The 22,731-nt window shown below is 38.3% G+C and overlaps 1 protein-coding gene across 3 annotated transcripts; it reads left to right on the top strand.

Moving 5' to 3' along the window:
- Positions 1-396: 396 nt before the first annotated feature.
- Positions 397-18,665, top strand: RAD21 (RAD21 cohesin complex component). 3 transcript variants are annotated; one of them, XM_019471522.1, is made up of 14 exons: positions 397-565; positions 2,437-2,566; positions 4,749-4,848; positions 5,835-5,941; positions 6,825-7,028; positions 7,630-7,755; positions 7,953-8,075; positions 9,330-9,553; positions 9,875-10,040; positions 10,414-10,440; positions 10,818-10,942; positions 12,492-12,641; positions 14,088-14,171; positions 16,839-18,665. In XM_019471522.1, the coding sequence occupies exons 1-14, from the start codon at positions 422-424 to the stop codon at positions 17,028-17,030; spliced, it is 1,902 nt and encodes a 633-aa protein (XP_019327067.1). In that variant the 5' UTR covers positions 397-421; the 3' UTR covers positions 17,031-18,665. The 3 variants fall into 3 exon arrangements, with proteins under 3 accessions (XP_019327067.1, XP_009275478.1, XP_009275479.1); XM_009277203.2 differs by having other exon boundaries at positions 10,414-10,464; positions 10,842-10,942; XM_009277204.2 differs by lacking the exons at positions 10,414-10,440; positions 10,818-10,942 and adding an exon at positions 10,614-10,765.
- Positions 18,666-22,731: the final 4,066 nt, after the last annotated feature.

The raw sequence follows: 22,731 nt of genomic DNA, 5'->3' as shown, positions 1-22,731 counted from the left end.
TAGCTGCTGAATTAAGAGTAGAAAGAAATGGAAGTGGTAGAAAACTACTGTGGACTGAAAACTGAAACATGTTTGTTTGCATTATATGAGTTTGGTATCATTACCACAAAGTTTAATATATTCAAGATTTTTTTTCTTGCGGGATGGTAAACATTTTTAAATTATGTAAATGGTCATTGGTTGCTGTTCTTGCTGTTTCATATTTCCTCTGCAATAAATATATATGCTGTTACATGGCCACCACTTGTAAGTGTTGGCTTCTTAAATATTTTATACAAATAGTCTGACCTTAATGATTGAAAAGCAAACATGTGCTTTGCGTACTGCGGATGAGGGGTGTATTTACAAGGATGTTTCCAGAAAAAAAGTAAATTTGCCTTTCTCTTTACAGGTTTGCACTTCGTTTTAGACATCTGGGACCATGTTCTATGCTCACTTTGTCCTGAGCAAGCGTGGGCCACTGGCCAAAATCTGGCTGGCGGCCCACTGGGATAAGAAGCTAACCAAAGCCCATGTTTTTGAATGTAATCTGGAGAGCAGCGTGGAGAGTATCATTTCACCAAAGGTATCTATTTTACACTGATGTAATGTTATCTTCTAGTGAAAAGAAATTGTGTATACAGGTGGTACTTACTATTTGGGTCACTGAAATAACATTCTTAATATTGCTATTTTAAAGGGTGGAAAGGTCTGTTCAGATGTGAAATACTCTATTGACTCTGATGAGTATTTTCTTATCAATTTTCTAATGCTAAAGTATCATGCAATTTAGTTACAAAATGTTTTGCTTTGTATAAATGGAGGACTTGTATCTTGATGTACCATGCATCATTTAGAAGCACATGTCTGGAAGAGAGGAAGGCCCAGGCTTTCTAAGAAGTAACTTTTAAAGGCCTTACGATGACACTCTTTCAGTGCTGCTGTTATTGGGAGCTGTAGAAATAGCACTTAAGGTATCCTTGTTTATGCTTGTGACCCGAGTTCAAAGCATGTTTCTGCTTAGCTACAGCAAAAAGATCTGAAGTATCATGGTAGCTTGTAATGTTAGTGGTTACATGAGGATAGTTTTCCATATAATAAAAATACTATACTGTGGTGTAAAAGCCTTGCTTTTGAAGCTTTTAGTCTATGGTTTTCTGTGAAACAAATAGATAGCAACAAAACTGAAAGAACATAACGCTTCTGGATGGCTATTGTGAAACCAGAGAAAATTTTGAGGAACTTGGGTTTTTAAATGGTTGGGGTTTTTTTTTTCCCTCTACTACTCATGAAAATGAAATTTTCTGTTTAAGAACTAGTGGACTGATATGGTTGTGACTTTTGTCACTTAACAAATGTCTGAATGTCTTATAAGAAAAGCAACTATTTGAAAAAGAAAAAACTTATTTTTATCTTTTCTTTTGGTTGATACAAATATAACAATGTTTCTATAATGCTACTCTGGATTTTGGAAGAACTCCTACGTATAAGCAAAAAAATGTGTAGTACAATCGCAGAGATACTTACTATTCCAGAACAGTGATTTGGTTCAGTGTCAGCTCTGGAAGGATTTAGAAAGAAGATAATGTTCATGGACTCACTAGTGAGCTGCAGCATTCTTTTAGAAAAAGGAGAAATTGATAGGCACTCTTTCATGTATTTAACTTTGTGTAACACTTTCATCAGTTGGAATATTAGAAAGATATTGTATGCAGTAAAAATTTTGAATTCTTAGAGTTTGAGGTTAAACCCTGTATGGCTTAATCTTTCTGGGAGACAATTATTCCATGAACCCTTCAACACAAGTCTCATGCTCTTTCAGACTAATGTACTTATGAAGAGTCCTTCCCTGGAATTTTTTTATCAGTTTTCTGTTCCCACAGCAGATGCTTGATTACATAGTAAAGCAGTGAGGTTAAAGAGGAAAGGAACTTAAACTTGTTTTAATTTGACAGTACTTGTTTATGGACACCCCACATCTTCCACTATTTCTCTCTGGTTTTCTCCTTAACTGCAGGACAGAAGATGGGGAGCTAACAAGTAACAGTTTTTAACCAAATTTTACATAACCAAATTGTAACTTATGGCTGTCCAAATTTTTGTATCTTTCACTTTTTTCACAATTAAAGTAACAAAGATGTCAGAAGAAGATGTGGTAAAATGGGTTTTGTCTTGTCTTTTTTTTTTTTTTTACTAGACAGAGCAGTGTTTGGGAATTCCTGGAGTGAGCTGCTATTAATTTACTGATATTTGCCAGGCCATCCATAAATAATATGTAGAGTATCATCTTGAACTCTAGACTTTGCATTCTTTCTTTCTTCACTTTTCTGCTGATTTTTATACTTGTTTTGGATACTTGATGTTATTGAAAAACTCATGCAAAGCTGACTGAAATGTCATAAGGAAATAAAAAAGTAAGGCTACTTCTAATTCACTGATTGTGCGATATGTTTTTAGGTGAAGATGGCACTTCGAACCTCAGGACATCTCTTACTAGGCGTTGTTAGAATCTACCACAGGAAAGCAAAATACCTTCTTGCAGACTGTAACGAGGCTTTCATTAAGATTAAGATGGCTTTTCGTCCAGGTATCTGTCTTTATCAAAGCACTCTGAAAAGTTACATTGTTATATAATTATATTTATTAAGAAGGTATACAGTTCTACCTTCCTATCTCTGTAGAATTACATAAAGTTATACAGGATTATAGGAGAAGATACTTTCTTTAGTGCAGCTTCAGGCTGGCTGTGTGACTGAGTTGTATGCTGAAAAACATCTTTCAATTGAAGTCTGCACAAAAACTTTTCCTATTAGTGCTGATGCAGTAAAATCTTAGTTATGATTTTGGCTCTTGTTGGTGTATGATGTTAAATGGAAATATGCTGTATGTTTACCACCTTCTGTCACAAGTCTGAAAAAGGCCAGTTGCATGTACTGAATAGAAGCACAGAAGGGAGTTTGTTTCCATCAAGGGTAAAGATTGCCTTGCCATGAGTTACGAAAGAAACACAGAAGTAAGCTGTGTTTTTACCACTTTTGCATTTTAGTTTCTGGAAGTAATGTGAACCGTAATGTGCGCAACAAAGATATTTTCCCTTTTGTACGTGTGACACATAACTTCCCCCTCTATTGTTGTTTACTCTTAAGATTTTCCATGAGGATGGGGAGCCATATTAATACCTGAAATGACTTTCCATCCAGCAATTAATTACTTGGCTTACACATGGTTGATAGTTTTCTTTAATTCTCGCCTGGGAAACTTTTTTCCAGCTGGAGTATAGTTGTGGCAGTGACGCTGCTGGATACTCACAGCTGCTGAATCATACTCTACCTTTTTAAGTTTGTGAGTGTAATAGATTTAAAAGTTGAACTTAAGGAAGACTTTTTCTTAAAAGGCAACTCTTGAAAGCCAGTGCAACAGTAAATTTGAGAAAAGGTATATAATGCCTTTATCTTCATTTCCTGATCTTCACGTTGTGATTCAGGCATTGAACTTTATGTAGCTTTCAGTGGCAAAATGTTGACCGTTGCCACTTTTTTGTTTACTCTTGCATTTAACTTTCCAGGGTCATGAGAACACATAAATTTGTCTAAATTCATAAGGCAATCTGTTTTCCCAATTTTCCCCCTCCCAACAGAGCATGTGTAGAAAGTGAAGCGCCTTAAAACAAGACGTACAAAAAGTGGCATGCTGACCTGAAACAAGTTGAGGCACTTGTCTTTGTTCTCAGTTTATCAGCTTTGTGGCTTAGGCATTGTCTTGATCCTGTCTGCTCTGAGAGTCATTTACATGTTTTATTTTAAGCAGCCAACAGGTAAAAATATTGGATAGCCCTGAAAGGATGGACTAGGTTTCTTCATTCCTAGCCAAGTACCAAGATGAGTAAACTACAGACTCGTGCTTGTTCTGGTCTCTCTGGACAGTGGTTCTTGATTATCCATTGTGGAGGGGAGCGCAGTGGTCAGAGTGTTTCTGAAGTATCTGTACCTCAGAATTGCCTGTGTTGTGTGGGTCAGAAGGCAGAACAAGAGCTCAAATCTCCTGCAAGTTACAGAAGGAATTGAACATGCATTTCCCATGCACTTTCAAGTGTCCTGACCTCTAAGCCTTTAAATAAAAGAGAGACACCAACTATTGGCACTGGTTTTGTGTGATGCCTAATCTGATAGTCATGCTCTGAGAATGCCCACTGAATAGCAGACTAAGCATCTGGGGAGGATAAGAAAAGGTAGGTATGTGGTTTAGGTAATCCAGCTCTTTTAAATGCAGAAGCCTAAGTTTGTGTGGCCCAAGTACAGGCAGTACTGTGCTGGGACTTTCAGAGCTAATTGAACTGACTAAATGACTAGTAGCAAAGTAGTCATACTGTGTTGCCGCTGCTTTACCCAAACCAAAATATAGGACTAACTAGCTCATCTGGAGAATCACGATAAAACAATTTTGTAGCAGGTACCTGCATAGGGTTGTGATGATGTACAATGCCTGTGTTAGCTGCACAGCTCTGCATTGTGCTACAGAAACATTATCGAGTGATTTGAGGCTTCCAGGGTTATACAAAACAGTACAAGGGCTTGAGCAGGGTATGTATTTTGAATTTAGACTGAATTTCAATACTAACATCTAAGGTTTCTTCATAGGTGTCTAGCATCGGTTCAGTTCAACAATTTAAAGACAAGAAGCTCATGCCAAGGGAACAATGCTGAAGGCACAGGGGAAAATGCTGTCCTTGTAAGGAATGGGAACTCATGTCTGAGTGTTCTTCTCTGCAGGGGTTGTCGATTTGCCTGAGGAAAACAGAGAGGCTGCTTACAATGCTATTACCTTACCCGAGGAATTTCATGATTTTGATCAACCACTTCCTGATCTAGAGTAAGCTTGGTTTGTTTTTTTTATTTCCATGCAAGTGATGTTTGGTTTTGGATGAGGAGAACCTGGTTTTTAAACAGCAAACTCATGGCTGAATTAAAAAGAAGTCTGTAGGTAACCTGTATTCTGAAGTCTCTTAATATACCAAGCAAGTATGCAATCATCTTTGTATTGATTTTAAGTTCATAGTAGCGTGTAATTTTAACCGAAGTTAAAGCTGTCCTTACAAAAGCTTTTGAATATGTATTATAATTCTCTTTTTTTCTAATATGCAAGCACTGTACATCACATACGTTCTCAGGTTAGACAAGATTAGTTTTATGGAAATGTCCTTGTTGACCTTCTGTAGTGGCAATTTTAATTCTTAAAACTTTTTAATACTAATGGGTTACTTTTAAACATAATAACAAGTATACAACTTGAATAGTTCTTGGTCTTTAAAAATTGATGTTACCCTTTTGGATTATTCATAATGGAATTTCTGGGATACGGTTTGCTTTACTTAGGGTTCTGTTTGGTTTATTTTAAAATTAGAGTATATACTAATTTGGAACTACACAAAAATTCAGTGTTCTTCTAAGAAATGTACCTTAACACACCACTAAGAGTATTAACTTGGTACTGTTACTAGATATACTTTTTGATAAATTATATTAATAGCTTTTGAAGTTGAAGGGGAGGAAGTCTGTTCTCAGTTATTAATTTGGCCTTTAAAATTAGGGGCCCCAACATAGCAAGGAGTAAGAGAGGTTGCTGATACATTTCCCAGAAGTTAATGCAATTTGGATGATAGGTTTTAACCGTGAATGGTCTTACTGTTTTAAGTAGTGTTTTCTATTCTGCATTTACCATCAGCTTTTTCATTAATTGACTTAAATGTATATTGTACTTTTTAGGAACTAATTTCACATTTATCTAAGCAGGCTTTATCTGTTGTTAGTTTTTTTTTTAATGGAGATTTTTGATAATTACCTTCTGTTTTGTTTAAGTGATATTGACGTGGCCCAGCAGTTCAGTTTGAACCAGAGTAGAGTGGAAGAAATTACAATGAGAGAAGAAGTAGGCAACATCAGTATCCTCCAGGATAATGACTTTGGTAAAAATCTTGTGTATTATTATGTGTTACTAAGCTAGTTTTGGTAACTGTAAAGTTACGGTTTTGCAATTACTATGGAATTCCCACTAAGTACAAAACAAATTAGATCAAACATGCTGTGTTTCTGTACATTTAATTTTTAGTTTGTACATGTCAGTTTTTCCAAGAAGCCTGTCCTCAGCAAGCTTCTAGCTGCCTACATAAAGCTGAAGAATATTCAGTCAGGTTAATCAGTGAAGTACTATGTCAATTATAATTTTCAAATCGTGGTGTGAATATGAAGTCGGCCGTTGCTTTAATCATAGGCATCTTTTCAGTCAGAAACTGTTACAAGATTTCTAAAGCTGAAGCAGTCAGTGGTGACTAGTTTACTTTTTTCAGTATCTTTTCAAGGACAGCGTATGAAGATCTGAATCAAAGCCTGAAGACAGTTGTATTTGAATATCTAGTTTCCAAAGTACAATAATGTAATCCATAATTTAGTAATCCTTTTGAAAGTATAATCTAGGTATTGATGGTGGTGTTGATTTGGTATTGGTTTGCTCTCTGTACATGAAGCCCAACCTCGAGGCATAAGGAACAACTTTTTTGAATTCCTTGGAATTCTTTGGTTTCAGTGCAGCTAAAATTTAGTAGGATCTTGCTAAAATCAATTCAAAAAAGTGTAATGAAATGGTTTGAAGAGGAGATGGTTATTTTTATAATTGCTTGAACAATATTTTCACTATGGTATTGCTGGGCATAATTCCTTACATCTTGTCATTAACTCTGCAATTATGATAACTTGAAATGAAGTTTGTTCTTACATTTAGGTCTTTGATTAGCTAGGTCTCTTGCAGCTGGGTTCTTTAGCATTTATAGCAGTGAAATCATATTCTTGCAGGTGACTTTGGGATGGATGATCGTGAGATGATGAGAGAAGGTAGTGCATTTGAGGATGACATGTTAGTGAGCACCAGTGCTTCCAATCTCCTACTGGAACCTGAACAGAGCACCAGTCACCTCAATGAGAAATCTAATCACCTGGAATATGAAGACCAATACAAAGATGATAATTTTGGAGAAGGAAATGATGGTGGAATATTGGGTATGTTTGAGAAATTTTTTTCCTCTGTCCTACCTTCTGCCTTAATAGGGGCAGGGGGGAGATTGTTACCTTTGTTGCCAAGGTCCCTCTCTAAGTTATGCCTTCAGCAGTGGAATTCTGGTTTGTGAGTGTTACAGCAATATAGATGATGCGTAGCACGTTAAGTGTTGGCATATTTCAAATGAAGTAAAATTAAATCAATCATCCAGAGTTTTTTTCCATTCTGTATATAACATTCTTTAGAGAAAAATCAATATGCAACTCTTCTTGTTCTTTGACTCCTTCCAAGGGTTTAATTAATATGTTGAGAATTGTGTTGAGTGCTTCTCTCTGAAGTACTAAGAAACCTAGTAAGATGCAAATATGTGGCAAGTGTATTGTAATAAAGGCTATCTGTGAGCTCAAAATTTGAGCTGAAATGCGCCTTGAAAAAGCACTCCTAATTGCTTTTGTGTCAGCATTGAAAGTATAGATTTTTCTAACCTTTGCACTATCCTTATCTGTGTTGTCATAAATTTGTCTGTATTTCTTTATACATTGGTCTATACTTGTTTCATGAATTTGTGGATGCAAAACCGATTCTTTCATATGGTTGTTTCAGATGACAAACTCCTCAGTAATAATGATGGTGGTATTTTTGATGACCCACCTGCACTCTCGGAAAGTGGAGTAATGATGCCAGAGCAACCTCCCCACGATGATATGGATGATGATGATAATGTATCAAGTGAGTATGATCTAGGGCTATATCTAGAATTACTTGTTTTCAACTAACTTAATTGGGATTCTAATTCCTTAAAAGCATGCTGAGTTCAAAACTATGAAATGTTGTAAACCACTTTAAGGTGTGGAGGAGGGGATGGGAAGGGTAGCACAGTTTCTTAATGTTTTGACATAGTGCAAGATACTTGTTCTAATTGGCAGTGGGTGGACCAGACAGCCCAGACTCGGTAGATCCAGTTGAACCGTTACCAACTATGACTGATCAGACAACGCTTGTTCCCAATGAAGAGGAAGCTTTTGCTCTGGAGCCTATTGACATAACCGGTGAGTAAGCTGTTTGGGAATATTTTACCTGGGTCATCAGAGACCACCTTAGCTTGATGGAGTGGAAATGAATGTTTAGCACTGCTGCTGACTCTGCTTCTCAGTTGGAAGAGAAACCAGGGACCAAGTGCTGAATTCCTTTTATTCTAACGGCAGCCTTCCAGTACTTTTCAGGTAGGTAGCTTACATTGATGGTCTTGGAGGATACTAGTTTGTGGTTTCTGCATTCAGTATGTATAGCGGCATGATACTGTAGCTGTTGATAAACACGCTAGTTAAAATACAATGAGTCAGAATAGAACTCATCATGTCTTTAATTCTAATACAGCGTCTGTAGTGCAGCACAGTTCTCGATACGCTGTGTTTGATGGCTGGGAGTGGCTGTTTACACTGAGAATGAGTGCTCTTCTGGTGATTTATAGCTTTAATGAATTGCTGAATTCAGGAGATGCATCTTTGTATTTGAAGTTCTACTAAATAGTGAAAGTCCTTGTCTTTTTCTCTAATGCAAGACACTTTCTTATTTTAACTGGTACTGTATGTGGCTCATTATAAACAGATCCCTGCTTTATTAAAAGAATAAGATCTGAAAAAAATGTAGTTTGTCCTGTGTTTTCAGACTGAACTCCAGGCCCTGATTTACTGCTTGGCCAATTAAAAAGCCCTAGCACTGCCCTCTGCTGGCAAGCTAGCAACAGAGGTCCTAGCTGATCAGCTGGGACCAGCAAAGACAGCGTTTGCCAGAGCTTCAGGGTCTGCTGCAGAGTGCCAGGCTGTAAGCAATTTACAGTAAAGTCATTCTAGAGCAGGATGAGAGGTACAGGTAAGATAACCACCCACATTAACACTACCAAAGCTCAGATAGGGCTTAGGGGAAAAACCCGGTGTGGTATTTTGACTCTTTGGTCAGAGGGACCTTGCATCTTAGGGGTTTGCTCCTGAAGGACACCAGCCTGACAAGCAAGCCATGAGGGAGGGAGGCATGTGCAGCTGAGGACATTGAGTCTTAGGTAGATTCAGTAGAACTACAAGTATACACAGAAGAACCTGTAGGTTATGGGACAGCATTCGTAGTGTTTGACCTTTCATAGTGCTTATAGCTTTTCATTTCTTCTCCCAAAGCTGACATTGCCTTAGGTTCTTGAGGCAGCTTTATACATGGGCAAATAAGACCTATAGAGAACCTGCAAGTTTCTTGTGCAGTGTGGTATCTGTTTGAGCTAACCTTCATTTACTTGCTAAAAATCTCAACAGTCAAGGAAACCAAAGCAAAGAGGAAGAGAAAGCTGATTGTGGACAGTGTGAAAGAACTGGATAGCAAGACTATACGAGCCCAATTAAGTGACTACTCTGATATTGTGACTACTTTGGACTTGGCACCTCCTACTAAGAAACTGATGATGTGGAAAGAAACTGGTGGAGTTGAAAAGCTTTTCTCTCTGCCCGCACAGCCTTTGTGGAATAACAGGCTACTGAAGGTAATGTTTTTGTGCAGGTTCATTTCTAAATGGACTATATTCAGGATTGTGCCTCATATATAGTAAACATCAGCATATGAATAATGATATAGTGATAGCAGTAGTCATTTTTAAAAAAAAAACCTAAAACAACTAAGATAACACCAATGCTTAAAATATTTATCAGTTACAGAAATAAATGATTGTTTTTTTAAAATGTTACTACTGTTGGAGAGGAGCTTAAAAAGTGGGAAAGGAAGATGGCCCATAATTACTTTTTCTGAAATGAAATTAAGGACACTGAGAACTACAATAGTGAATAATGTAACCTTTCCCCTGTAGCTCTTTACTCGTTGTCTTACACCCCTGGTACCAGAAGATCTAAGAAAGAGGAGGAAAGGTGGAGAAGCTGACAACCTTGATGAGTTCCTTAAAGACTTTGAAAACCCAGAGGTTCCCAGAGAGGAACAGCAACAACAACAGCAACAGCAGCAACGAGATGTCATTGGTTTGTGTCTTGTCAAAGATACTCTGCTTTCCCTCGGAGCTTATTTTTCTCTTTTGTTTGTGCTTTATATTAAGTCACCAAAGATTATGAATGAAGGAAAGAGCTTTATAATGATTGTTTAGCTTGATATACAGTCTATGACTTAAAATAGCTGTTTTTCCTAGAAGACACTTAGAGATTCAGTTCGATCCAGTGGATTAAATAGATATTGAATTGGGTTGTATGCACATCTGTACCGATTCTATTTAAGTCACTGCAAAAGCTATGCAGGCTGTTAAGAGTGCTCAATTCTGCATTAATAGCAGATTGGACTTAGTAATGTAATTTGAAGCTGTACCAAAGTATCTAAAACTGGGTTTGTTGTGGAATGTAGATGAACCTATTCTGGAAGAACCAAGTCGTTTACAAGAATCGATGATGGAAGGCAGCAGAACCAACCTGGATGAATCTGTTATGCCACCCCCACCGCCTCAGACAGGTGTTAAACGCAAACTGCAGCAAGTAGAACCAGAGCCAGTGTTTAATTTGAAGCTGTACCAAAGTATCTAAAACTGGGTTTGTTGTGGAATGTAGATGAACCTATTCTGGAAGAACCAAGTCGTTTACAAGAATCGATGATGGAAGGCAGCAGAACCAACCTGGATGAATCTGTTATGCCACCCCCACCGCCTCAGACAGGTGTTAAACGCAAACTGCAGCAAGTAGAACCAGAGCCAGTGTTACCTGTGAGTAAGATTTTTTTTTTTTTTTGGAGAATGAGAAGTGGAGGTGTCTTTGGTTTACAAGAATCGATGATGGAAGGCAGCAGAACCAACCTGGATGAATCTGTTATGCCACCCCCACCGCCTCAGACAGGTGTTAAACGCAAACTGCAGCAAGTAGAACCAGAGCCAGTGTTACCTGTGAGTAAGATTTTTTTTTTTTTTTGGAGAATGAGAAGTGGATGGTGTCTTTGAGCAGGAAGTGACACAGATTTGAGGCACTAGCTTTCTGTGATGGTGTGCGATATGCTGGAGTAGTATCAGAATCTTTGTCCCTGGGTAGTCTTTGTGGTGTTTTTCTTACGTGGAAAGCTTACTGAAACATTCAAAATGCAGGTAGGATAAAGAAATGGCACTGTTTCCTCCAAAAAAAGTCTTCAAGGGGTCAAGTGTATTGCTTACAAAGCTATCAAATTCTTCTGCTTGGCAAGTGTATATGAACAGCTTTCACTGACGAAGAAAGGATTGTGCTAGCTGCACAAACTTCCTTTTTAAGATAGTCCTAGTGTTCCAGGGTTAAGGGTTCAAAGAAAAACTTTGATCTTCAGGAAAGATTTCCTAGTTATGAGTAGACTTGGAAGCTAGCTCATATCTACCTCTTCTGTAAAAGCTGTGATGCAGTGTGAAAGGAAACCATATTTGTGAAGGGGAGAGGAAATGGGCAAAATGAAAGGTGTATTCTTTTTCTGAATGCTTACCTGGTGAGAATAGTCCTGGTTTATGCTGTCTTTCTCATATTTGTGTTTTTTAACCTCACTTTTCACGTTTCTTGGCTATAACAGGTTGTTCGCTGTAGAATGAGACTGTTAGATGTTACATTATCTTATTAAAAAGGGTGGCAGCTGCTGCTCCTCTTGGCTGTGTCATTGGGTGAAACTGGCATCAACTGTTTGTACTTTGTGCTGAAGTCAATGCTACTGGTGTGTGTTGGGAATTCTTTGATCACGCTAACCAGATCAGACCTCTAGCAACATACCTGTAGCGATACCTGCTGTATGACTCTAAACCAGAAGTTATTTTGAGCTGGTTTAGGGTATGTGTAGAAACAGTTTCAGGTGTCAAGGTAACTTTACTGGCAAACACTTAACTGTGTATAGATTTCAGGGGGAGAATACTGTATATTAATTTTATTAACATTGACTACATGAATCCTGTTAAACTGCTTTTCTGGATTTTCCTCTTGATGTAAATATCTTCTGAGAATGATACTTGAGCACCAAAGTCACTCATACATTTTTGGAAACTTTACAAAGTACCTACGTTTTAATTCCTTCATGCTTGTACTGCAAAGAACAACATTTTGATATTTTGAAGATGTCTTGTTCCAGTGAGTTAAAGTGTGTTCATGTAGCACTGCATCTGGTTACGTGGGATTTTGAAGTTGCACGTGCTGATTCACTAAATGAGATCAGTAGTTTGGATGGTGGACTAAGTGAAGTTATTGGAAAGCCTTTTTCCTTACAGTGATATCATAATTTCTGGTTTGAGTAGAATCTAAAGGATTAAAAGTACATGTATGGACAGCAAAACAAAACAAATTGCTTTTCATTTTTCAAAAATAAAAATTCTGACAAATGGCTAAGATTTAGAGACTTGGATTTTGTGAAACTAGTTTATAGCATCAGCATTCTGTTGTAAAAGCACTGATAAAATGATGCTATTGGTTTAACTGTATTGTGTACTCTGAAAGCATCCACCAGCACAACAGCTGGAAATCCCACCTGTAGAAATGCCCCCAGAGGAGCCCCAAAACATCTGCCAGCTAATACCAGAGCTAGAACTTCTGCCAGAAAAAGAGAAGGAGAAGGAAAAGGAGAAAGAGGAGGAGGAAGAGGAGGAGGTATGTAGAAAGGGTTTGTGTGTTCCCCAGCACTGTTTGACTTTGGATTCATTAAATGGCATAAGATAAATCTTTAGTCCTTACTTAGGAAATGATAACCTTTGGAAATGTAGATTTCAAAATTATTCCATGACCATTTTATATTATTTATATTACTCCATTTTATAAATTGCATATATATATTCTGCTTTGAATTAGAGGGTTCTCCTGTTCTCACACACAGTTGGATTAAACCACTCTATGTATTTATGATGACTTATACAAGAAGTTTTGAACTTAATTTTATGGTTCCATTTTAAATAGCTCATGCCACTTAATAAAAGTAGATTTTTGTAAGACAACGGTCCACATCCTAAAATGTGATAACTGAAGTTGTTTCTTAGCTACAATATTTAATATTCTGTGGCTATCAAAACAGACTTCATTGATTCTCTTTATTTTACACCCAAAATGCATAATATTAAATTAGGTTTTTAAAAACTGTTTTATTGTTGGAAAAAGAATGTATCTGGACATGTGAAGTTTCCTTCTGTAACAAGTCACATGTACAAAGAAATGTGAATTACTTTAGTCAATTACTTTAGTCAAGATGATTTTCCTAGCAATGTACAAAGCTGTTAGAATAGAATATTTTTGGTTGGAAGGGACCTACAATGGTCATCTAGTCCAACTGCCTGACCACTTCAGGATGTTGCTGGGTGCAGAGAAATGTTACTTTAAAAGTAGTACAATGAAGAGGAAGAAACACATGCTGAGTTATTTTGAGAAATAAAAAACTTGGCCAAACAGTTTTTCTGCACAGTTTGAGGTTCTTGAGTTAAAACTGGACGCAAAGCAGATACTGCTTGCATGTGTTGCTTTCGTGGTGATTTTTTAATTGTTGATTTGAAATAAAGTTCTTATTTTAAAAGCCATATATAACACATCTTCCATAAACACCTACTGTTCTGTGTAGGTGAGTGTTTCACAGGACATGGGGAGCTGAGTTGTTACAGCTGGCTTTCGCAGCTTCTAGCAACAACCTATTTTCCTTTTCAATGGTTCTGTTTCCACAGTGAAATGAGAACATGTTTGTGTTTGTTAATGTTTGCAGAATAAAAGCATTATTGATACTGTGTTCAGTACTAGCAATCCTAGATTTGACTGAAGTCTCTTCTCATTCAGCTGTCATGACTGAACTTTGGTTTACTAATTGTCAGCGTAACATTTTGAGGTATAATCATAGTGGCAGGCAACCTTACTACGGTACATCAGCTTACATGTGTGTCTTCCTCCATCCCACTTCCTGCCTCTCCTAGATGTATCCTGTGACTCAAGTTGTCTAATCCTTCTGGCTTGATGAAAAGAAAAAGCTGCAGTAATATCTAGAAATACCTCTATCATTTCATAACTCAGTGGATGAAAAGATTATTGTTTTGTAAATGCATGAATTTTGGCTGCTTGCAGGAAGAAGATGGCACGGGGGGTGATCAGGATCAAGAAGAAAGGAGATGGAACAAGAGAACTCAACAAATGCTTCATGGGCTTCAGGTACACATGATAATTTGCTTTCTCTTAAAGTAGCTATTGAATGTGCCCACTGACACTTTTGACATGAGTTAAAAGGTTAAGAAAGAGCTTTCCTTACAGTAGATGTTACAGACTTAAAATATCAGTTCTGTCTTGGAGGGAAAAAAAATTGCCACTTTTTTCCAAAGAACATTTGAAGTAAAATTTTTCGCTTAAGTGTTTTTCAACCTTTATGTCCACACTTGGTGTGCAAGTAAGACTCCCAGAAATTCAAATTTTAAAATAACTGGGTGTGATCATGTTTTTAATGAAACGTTAGCACTGCTGACTTTGTGCAATGTGACCCTAGGCAAACCCCATCAAGGTCTAGGGATAAAACCATTTTACAGGATGTTTACTCCTGGCTAGGCTAGTTTGAAAACTTCCATGTTATGATAAGCTGAATCTCACCTTGGCCGAGGTGCAGCATTACTTTTCAGCATGTGGCTTCAGTCTGCATAAACAGATAATCTTTGTAGGAGGGATTCTTGCTTGCTAGAACTAAAGAGCTTTTTTCTGATAAGGTAACTGAACACCCCCTACATACACTTGAACTTAAGTGCAAACTGCTGTCCGTCTGTATATAGATCTCTGTATGGGTACTTCATATATTCTTGGACCACCTTTGCCTTTTGGTCTAGTTTGCAGTTCCTACCCCTTTGTTCCCTTAAACATTTTAGCAGCTCCTGAGATTCTGCTGTCAGTGAAGTGTTTCAGTTCCATCTCTAACCTGTTTCTGTTTTCCAAAGTCATCCTCACCTTTTTGTGAAATTGATAGGCGTTGTCTCTGCTGATAAAAGCTCAGTGTCATCACTGTATCTCTGAACTTCCAGTATAGTGGACTGGGGGGGAGGGGGGCACAGAATGCTGCTGAGTTTTCAGTAAACTGAGATTTAGTAGTATTTCATATTCTATTAAGTTTCTCAAAAGTGTGGTATAATCAAGCAAAAGCTTTACATTTCTGGAAAATGTTACTAGAGTTATATCATAAGAATTATTTGCTTACCTCTCATTTCATTATGACTTACATGTCATCTCATTTCATTTCATAACAATGAAACCTTAATTTTGAACTCCTAAATAGCCTTTAGGACACTTAAATACACTTAACTTTAGTTCAGATTACATTGTAAACTAATGTGATTTAAGTTAGTTCTTTTGCATACCTGCAAGAATTCTGCTAGTTTAAGTAAGATCATTTTAAACTGTTGTTGTGGTTTAACCCTGGTAATCAGCTCAGCCCCACACAGCTGGTCGCTCACTCCCCTCTGGTGGGATGGGGGAGAGCATCAGAATTCTGAGTAAAAGCAAGAAAACGTGGTTTGAGATAAAGACAGTTTAATAGGTAAGGTAAAAGCTGCGTGCGCAAGCAAAGCAAAATGAGGAATTCATTCACTGCTTCCCAACAGCAGGCAGACATTTAGCCATTTCCAGGAAAGTAGGGCTTCGTTACATGTAATGGTTACTTCAGAAGACAAATGCCGTAACCCCGAATGCGCACACACACACACACACACACCCTTCTTTCCCCCAGCTTTTATTGCTGAATACAACGTCATATGGTATGGGATATCCCTGTGGTCACTTGGGGTCAGCTGTCCCGGCTGTGTCCCCTCCCAGCTTCTTGTGCACCCCCAGCCTACTTTGCTCCAAAACAAAAACATTTGCTCCCATCCAAAACATAGCACCATGTGAGCTGCCGTGAACAAAATTAACTCTGTTCCAGCCCAAAGCAGTACAACTGTTGCTTAAAAGTAACTTTTAAAGTATACAGATGTTTAGTTGGTAATGTTGTTTAATGTTTTCCTCTCTGAATGTTTCATCACAATTTCTGAAAAGAGCTTCAGAATTCTCTTTGGACCACGTCTAGCTTTTTTTCAATTCTTTCTTCCATGTGCCCAAAAGAGCATCACACTGAATGGATGAAACATTAAGACTGTAATGAGATTCGAAGTTAAGATCTGTTTAATATAAAGTAATTTGGTTTGGCCAGCCTAATATCTTTTCATCTAGTAGATATTCCAGAGCAGACGGTTCTGTTTTAAATTGAAGACGTCAGTTGTTGTTCTAGCCAGCAAACAGATGTATTTTCCTGAATTTTTTTTATATTCTGGCCAAGACTTTGAAAAAATTTAAGCAACTTCGGGTACTTAGTTTCAGACAAGCAGAGGAGTTTTAGAAATAAACAGGCTTTCACCTTGGGAAAATTATGCATCATTTAAAGAACCTTAGCTCTTGAAATTTTGTTTTAAACAATAGATCATTACTATTTTCGGAGTTATTTTTATTTTGAGAAATAAACCAGGATTTTTTTATTCCTATTTCAAAATATTTGTCCTGTAGTCAAAGACTGGCTAGCTATTGGTGCAGTAAGAAAATCTTGCGCTATACTACAGTGTTTCTGGAATAAGTTGCACAGATTCAAGACTGATTTTTCACACTTCTCTGGGAAGCCTACTTGGTTTCATTTACATAAGATCCATATAGAAATTTTCATATACATGATGTAGTGTCCCCACCCAATGTCGAGTCCTTCCCAGTCCCTCAGAGTGTCCTGGGGCTGACAACAAACAGAATCTTGCCCACGGACGTTCTTGTTTGTATGTAGTTCTCTGTTTAATTTGTGGTATCAATGTTTCTGTTTTTCAGAGAGCTCTTGCTAAGACTGGAGCAGAATCTATCAGTTTGCTTGAGCTGTGCAGAAATACGAATAGAAAACAAGCAGCTGCAAAATTCTACAGTTTCCTGGTACTTAAGAAACAGCAAGCCATAGAGCTGACACAGGAGGAGCCTTACAGTGACATCATTGCAACACCTGGTCCCAGATTTCATATTATTTGAATGGTTAGATACAGCAGAGCTAGTGTTTGTTTCACTAGTGCATACATGTATTGCCCCATCTGTAGGGCCCACAAGACCATTGCAGAAAATTTAGATTTTATTGTCTGTATAAAGTCCTTGGTTTTCTTTTGGGGTTATTTTGGGGTTTGTATTTTAAATTTGCCACTTAAAATTTTAGTGAAACTGCTGGGGTGGGTGGCTTGAGTTCCAACTGCGGAAACCAGACAGCTCAAGGACCCAGATGAAGATTGTTTTAACAGCTCGGAGCAGATGTGTGCAATATTGGTGCATGTAACGTTGAGTATCAATGAAAATGTCTTACGGTAATTTGACTAGTTGATTGAATAGTGATCTTTTTAACCTATACAAGTAAACCTGAATGGCCAACCTATTGTCTGATTAAAAACTTTGCCAAACTCGTCTAAAATGTTCGGTCTACTTCTCATAGTAGTGGGTTTTTTCCCCTTCCCTAGATCTTTGTGCATACCGTGGGTCTCTTAAAGCTGCCAATATGAAAGGTAGTGCCTGATATGTCAGCTTGCTTTGTCACTGCATTTTTGCAGTCAGATTTTTGTAGCCCTTGATGCTAAGGGGAAACGGGTGTCTGTGGAAAGCACTTCCTCTACGTGATACTGTTGCATACATGAAAGGACGGAACATGTGTTAAGCATTTTAGACGAAACATTCCTTTTCACTTATCACCTCATTATGATCCACTACTGATAATGGCTAATTACTGTTAATAAGTGTCAAGTAAGAACTCTAGTCATTTCGTTTAAACCTTTAAGATATCAAAATGCTTTAGGTTTGTTAGAGCTGTATATAAACTCCAGACTTTTTAAAACAGACTTCTAGATTGTAAATTATCTGATTTTTATTAAGCAGGCATATGAAGATAAGAATAAGAGAAGTTGAACAGATTGCCTTTGTAAAGATGCTAAATTCAGATACCACCTGTACCGAAAGGGCAACAAACTTGAATATACAGTACAAACGGGCACAGTTCCACTTAATTGTGTAGTGTATTAATGACTCTTTGGATATATTTATGGTTTTAGTATCGATTTTTCCAATAATGCACACTCCTGTGTTCAAAAAATTTTATCAGTTTTGCAAAAGAAGTCCCATTTGATTTTACTTACAAAGAATGAAGCTTTACTGTTAGACCAGGTAGCACCAGAAATTATGTGAATATGTTGATTATGGAAACCTGTCTTAACTTTTTTTAGGGCAAAATTATTCACACCGAAGGTTCTGGTTTTAACGTTGGCACTTTTGTGAAATAATTTTGGGACTCTGAAATTTCAGTGTATACTCAACTGTAAAATTATGTGAATGTTTAAAAAAAAATCTGAGACTACATGATGACCATGTTTTAATAATCCTTGAAAAAGTTAATTGTATAAAGTTACTGCAGCTTTATTTTCAACATGATGTGCCTGTAAAACCATGATTTTCCCCTTTGTAAAAAGAGACATTGTAGATAACTTGAATGTTTAATTATAGAAAAGGTCATTAGTTTCTTGTTATACATTTTTAGTCTGTTTTTGTTGCTTTTCAAGGTTAATATTCTTGAAAATAGTTGATGCTGTTATGTATAACTTTTTCTAATAAAAGTTGTGTTATAAGCTGTTACGTATTAGCTCTGTACCTTGTTTGAACACCTTTCATTTATGCAGGAGGGACCTAGCATTTACAGGTTGCTTGTTTTGGTATTAGGAGTGGAAGTGTAACGATTTAGGTCTTTGAGAGATTTAAAGTTTCTATATGTAAATAGATTTCTCGCCATTAGGAAGGAAGAGTTATTCTACTGGCCGTACTGTGGTTTTGTTCAAGCGTTCTATGCTAGGAATGTCTGTGCGGAAAATTAGGGGAGACTGTCTATAAAATGTGATTCATCTCCATGCCAGTCCCTTCTGAATGCCAGAACATATCCAGCTTGAATTCTTTTAGCTCTGCTGTTCCCTGGCTTCTAGAATTGCCTCTGCATGTGTGTATGTCAGTGCTTCTGAAGTTACGTGCTCCTGGTGGATCCGGACACTTGGATCCAAGGCTATAGAAGCAGTGCATCTCCCATGGAGTCACTCGGGTTACCTGCAGAGCTTACTACGGAGCCCGGGGTAACGAATTCTGTTCAACGTGGGCTGTCTCTGGGAGTTGAAGAACCAGCCTCGATGCAATAAGCTGAGTTACTCTGGGCTCCTCACAGAAGCGACTATACTGCTTTTGAGCTACCTGTGGAAGCAGTCGGGCTGACTTTGCTCGTGCTGTAAGCCTTGTGGGATGCAGGCTGGCCCGTGTTGAGCTAGCCTGGGCGTGTGCGTGTGTGTACAGCTTGCCTGCACTGGAAAGTAAGGACTTGATTTTTCATTCCTTTGGTTAAAGCCCTGTGAGTGAGAGAAGTGTGGGAACTCGGGTACTCAGACTAGAATGAAAGGTAGTTTTTTCTGCCTTTTTCTTCTCTTCTATCAATAATCTAGGACATTTTTATCATCAGTTTTGCTCTTTGTAACACCGCTGATCAGCACTCATGACAAGTTGATTTTGCACAAATGTATACTCCCGATGACACTAGATATAGTCTGAGGCAATGAATGCAAGTTCTGCTTCATAATGTACAGGATTCGTTACTAGTTCTGAACATGGCCTGCAAGTAGCACTGACAGACTTACATGTCTTGGCAAGCAGGCTTCGCAGTAACATACTGATCAGCTGTTGAGTAAGGTCTAAGGAATGGTGATAGACAACGCGTTTGCGCTATATTTCTCCTGTATCTACAAGAAGTGTATTTCCCTACTTGTTACTGTGCAGACAGATGATGAGGTGCAGAAGGGCTATCTGTTGCACAGCATTTATTCTGTTTTCCCTACGACTACTGTTCTTCACAAAGATACTGGACTACTTAAAAAAAGTAGAGCATATGCATTTATTATAGTCCCTCTTCAAATAAATGTCTAAACAGTTTTAAAGGAATTAACCGTAAGCATTCAGTTAGGTTTTTACTAGATAAGAAGCCATTTTCCTAGCAGTTCAGTGAGTAACACCATCTACTTTTCAGAAACCAATCTTCTTGTGAGGGATTTAGATTTGATCGATAACATTACTGTAAAATGTATTCCTTGCTGCTTTACCATTCAGGCTGGAATGTCTCTAGTGTGTTTGGCTATAGCGTTACACTGCATCCGTGAGGGGAAGGAACTGCTGTGAATACCTCTCGGTGCTCCGTCTTCCCCACTGGCAGCAGGTTTGTTCTGTCTGCAAATCCTAAGTGTTCACATCGGTGACTACTATGCATGCCCTGCTTTCCAAATTACTCCTTTTTGGTGGGTGAAAAGGAAAACAGTTCATTAATCTAAGGAAATATTCCTGCAAGGAGATTCAGTTGTTGAATGAATTCCTGCCCTGCATGCCTGACCACCTTGAAGACGTACTGCTCCAGCTCTCCCTCAAGAGAGCTCTGTTCTCATTCCAGCTGGGGCGGAAGGGAGGAAGTCAGGCAGGTAATGTTATCTACATCTGTAGGTTAAATAGCTTTCTGCTTCTGGGAAGGGTATGAGTAGAGGACTCTTCGTAATTCACAAGACATTTTATAAGGCAGGTTCTAACTTACCTTCAGCCAATACTTGTAGCTATCACTGGAACTCACGCTTCAGGATTTTAAACCAACTTGGTTAGCAACCTGACTGGTAGCTGTCACGCGCAACTGTGCTTCACGGGCTCTGTTGGAGGGTCAAGTATATGGTGTTAAGGATGTTGAGCTGTGCCCATCTTTTGTAGACACTAGATTGCCTTTTCTGCTTTGGTCTTTCCAGCTAACGTGCTCCTACACCTGCAGATAAAGGAAGTCAAACTTCAAAGGGTTATTCTCCACTCTCTACTGTCATCCCACTGCCACACGTGTCTGGTGGTACGTAACAGATTATTTTGGGGGGGGGGGGGGGGGGGGTATTTTTTTGGGGGGGGGGGGGGAGTGGGGTTCTGGTAAGTTTTTCTGTTTCCAAAGCTCTCAAGTGTCCGCTACTTGTGGAATGTATTTCCTCAAGTGGTTATCATGATCCTGCTTGTGCTTTTTCAGAGATTTTTTCTTCTATTACACCTACAAGAATTGGCTAGGCTATATGCTGTGAACTTCTGCAAGATGAATATATAGAAAAGCTAAAGGACCAGAAAACAGCTTGTCCCAACACAAGGAAGAAAGGACAATTCTTTCTGCATTTCTTGCTAACCTCTGAACGTCTGATAAAGCCACCGGAGAGACAAGAACAGGAGGTAAAAAGAGGGAAGGTTTTTCTCTTGTTATTCTCACAGGAGCTGTTTTTACATTTGTTTTAGTTCAAAACACTTTCATGTAGAGTCAAAAAAAATCCAAAAACTCAGCTAGGAGAAAATATTCATATTAGCCGAACACTAACGTTAATGTTGTGTTACAAGTGGAATTAAGTGCCAGAAACTTTCTGGGAGGACACACCCTCCGACTTCATTTGGCCCTAGCTATTCCCCAGCAGCCAGGAAGGATAGAAGAAGTAGTTTGGCTGTCATGAGCTAGGTCTCTACATGTTCTCCCTTCCCCAGCTCCCCTGCTTTTCTTGTTTGCCCAACTTTTGTTTTCAATAAAAACATTAAACATTATAACATAGCCTGAAACTAACACTAAATAATTGAGGACTGTGTGGTTGACCTTTAATCATGGATGTTTATAAATGTTTGACATTGATCAAGAATACATGTGATGAGAAACACAGATCTGCTCATGACACTTGGTGTCCTTCTAGAGCAGATAGGGGTTTAAAGCCAGTAGCATTCTCCATGCAAGGACTCCTCTCTAAATTAAACTGTTCTGCTACTTTCTTGGAATACTTTCCCCTCCCCTGCCTTGCGGTGCCCAGGTAGTGCTGGCAATTATTTGTACAATTTAGTTATCTAGGTTTGGGGATGGTGGGAACTGATTCAGGGTAAAACCCACCAAAAGAAACATGTTTTTTTTCCTCTAGCTGGATCAATTCCTACATCCTGCACACTGGGCAGCCATACAGAAACTTGTGCCAGCATAACACAAGAAGCACCAGGCAGGAGAATAGAGAAGGGAAGGGGTGAGGATTGCTTTTTTGGATGGCTGTGCCAACTTTGCATGTGTGTTAAATCAGTCTAAGAAAATTATTCACAGTAATGCTGTTTCAATTCAGGAGTCCCAGCTCTGGCTAGAACTGGTCGATTGGCATGTTTATCATCAACTTGCACACCAGTATTAATATTCTGCTTTTCTAATGCAGAAGTTGAATGTTCTCCCTCAAATCGAGTATTTCTGTGACAGAGCTCAAGTCCAGGCTCTGCCAGAGGATGTGTCTGCACTAGCTTTCTGTTCATTTTGTGAAAGTTAATATATCCAGTCCTCGTGTTACTTGAGAGTAAGCCAGAATTAGTCAACATACGCTTCACAGGCAGCATGTACCACACATCGCAGTGATTTTAGGTCTGAAACAAAGGGATTGGGATACCATAAACCATTCCATCGCTGAGCATTTTTGCAGAAAAGTTCAGCTAAATTTGGTTTTGTACAAATTAAGCTGCTTCTCGTATTTCTTGACTATGGGACTAATCTCCAAAACAAAAGAAATGCTGATGTTTAAGGAATAAGAAACCACAGTCAATGTGAGAAAAAAGAGGAGAAGCAGCTTAGCATTTGGATTGAAAAGCCAAATTG

Source organism: Aptenodytes forsteri, unplaced genomic scaffold, assembly GCF_000699145.1.
Source record: "Aptenodytes forsteri isolate BGI_AS27 unplaced genomic scaffold, ASM69914v1 Scaffold49, whole genome shotgun sequence".
NCBI lineage: Eukaryota > Metazoa > Chordata > Aves > Sphenisciformes > Spheniscidae > Aptenodytes > Aptenodytes forsteri.
The sequence above is the reverse complement of the archived record's forward strand: the minus strand, read 5'-3'. Positions and strand labels throughout refer to the sequence as shown.

Bases quoted from the DNA above. Each gene is read 5' to 3' on its own strand.
- RAD21 (XM_009277204.2), top strand. From the start codon at position 422: ATGTTCTATGCTCACTTTGTCCTGAGCAAGCGTGGGCCACTGGCCAAA. The intron at 7,756-7,952 runs GTGAGTATGATC...TCTAATTGGCAG, and splicing joins TGATGATGATAATGTATCAA to TGGGTGGACCAGACAGCCCA. The intron at 10,766-12,491 runs GTGAGTAAGATT...GTACTCTGAAAG, and splicing joins AACCAGAGCCAGTGTTACCT to CATCCACCAGCACAACAGCT.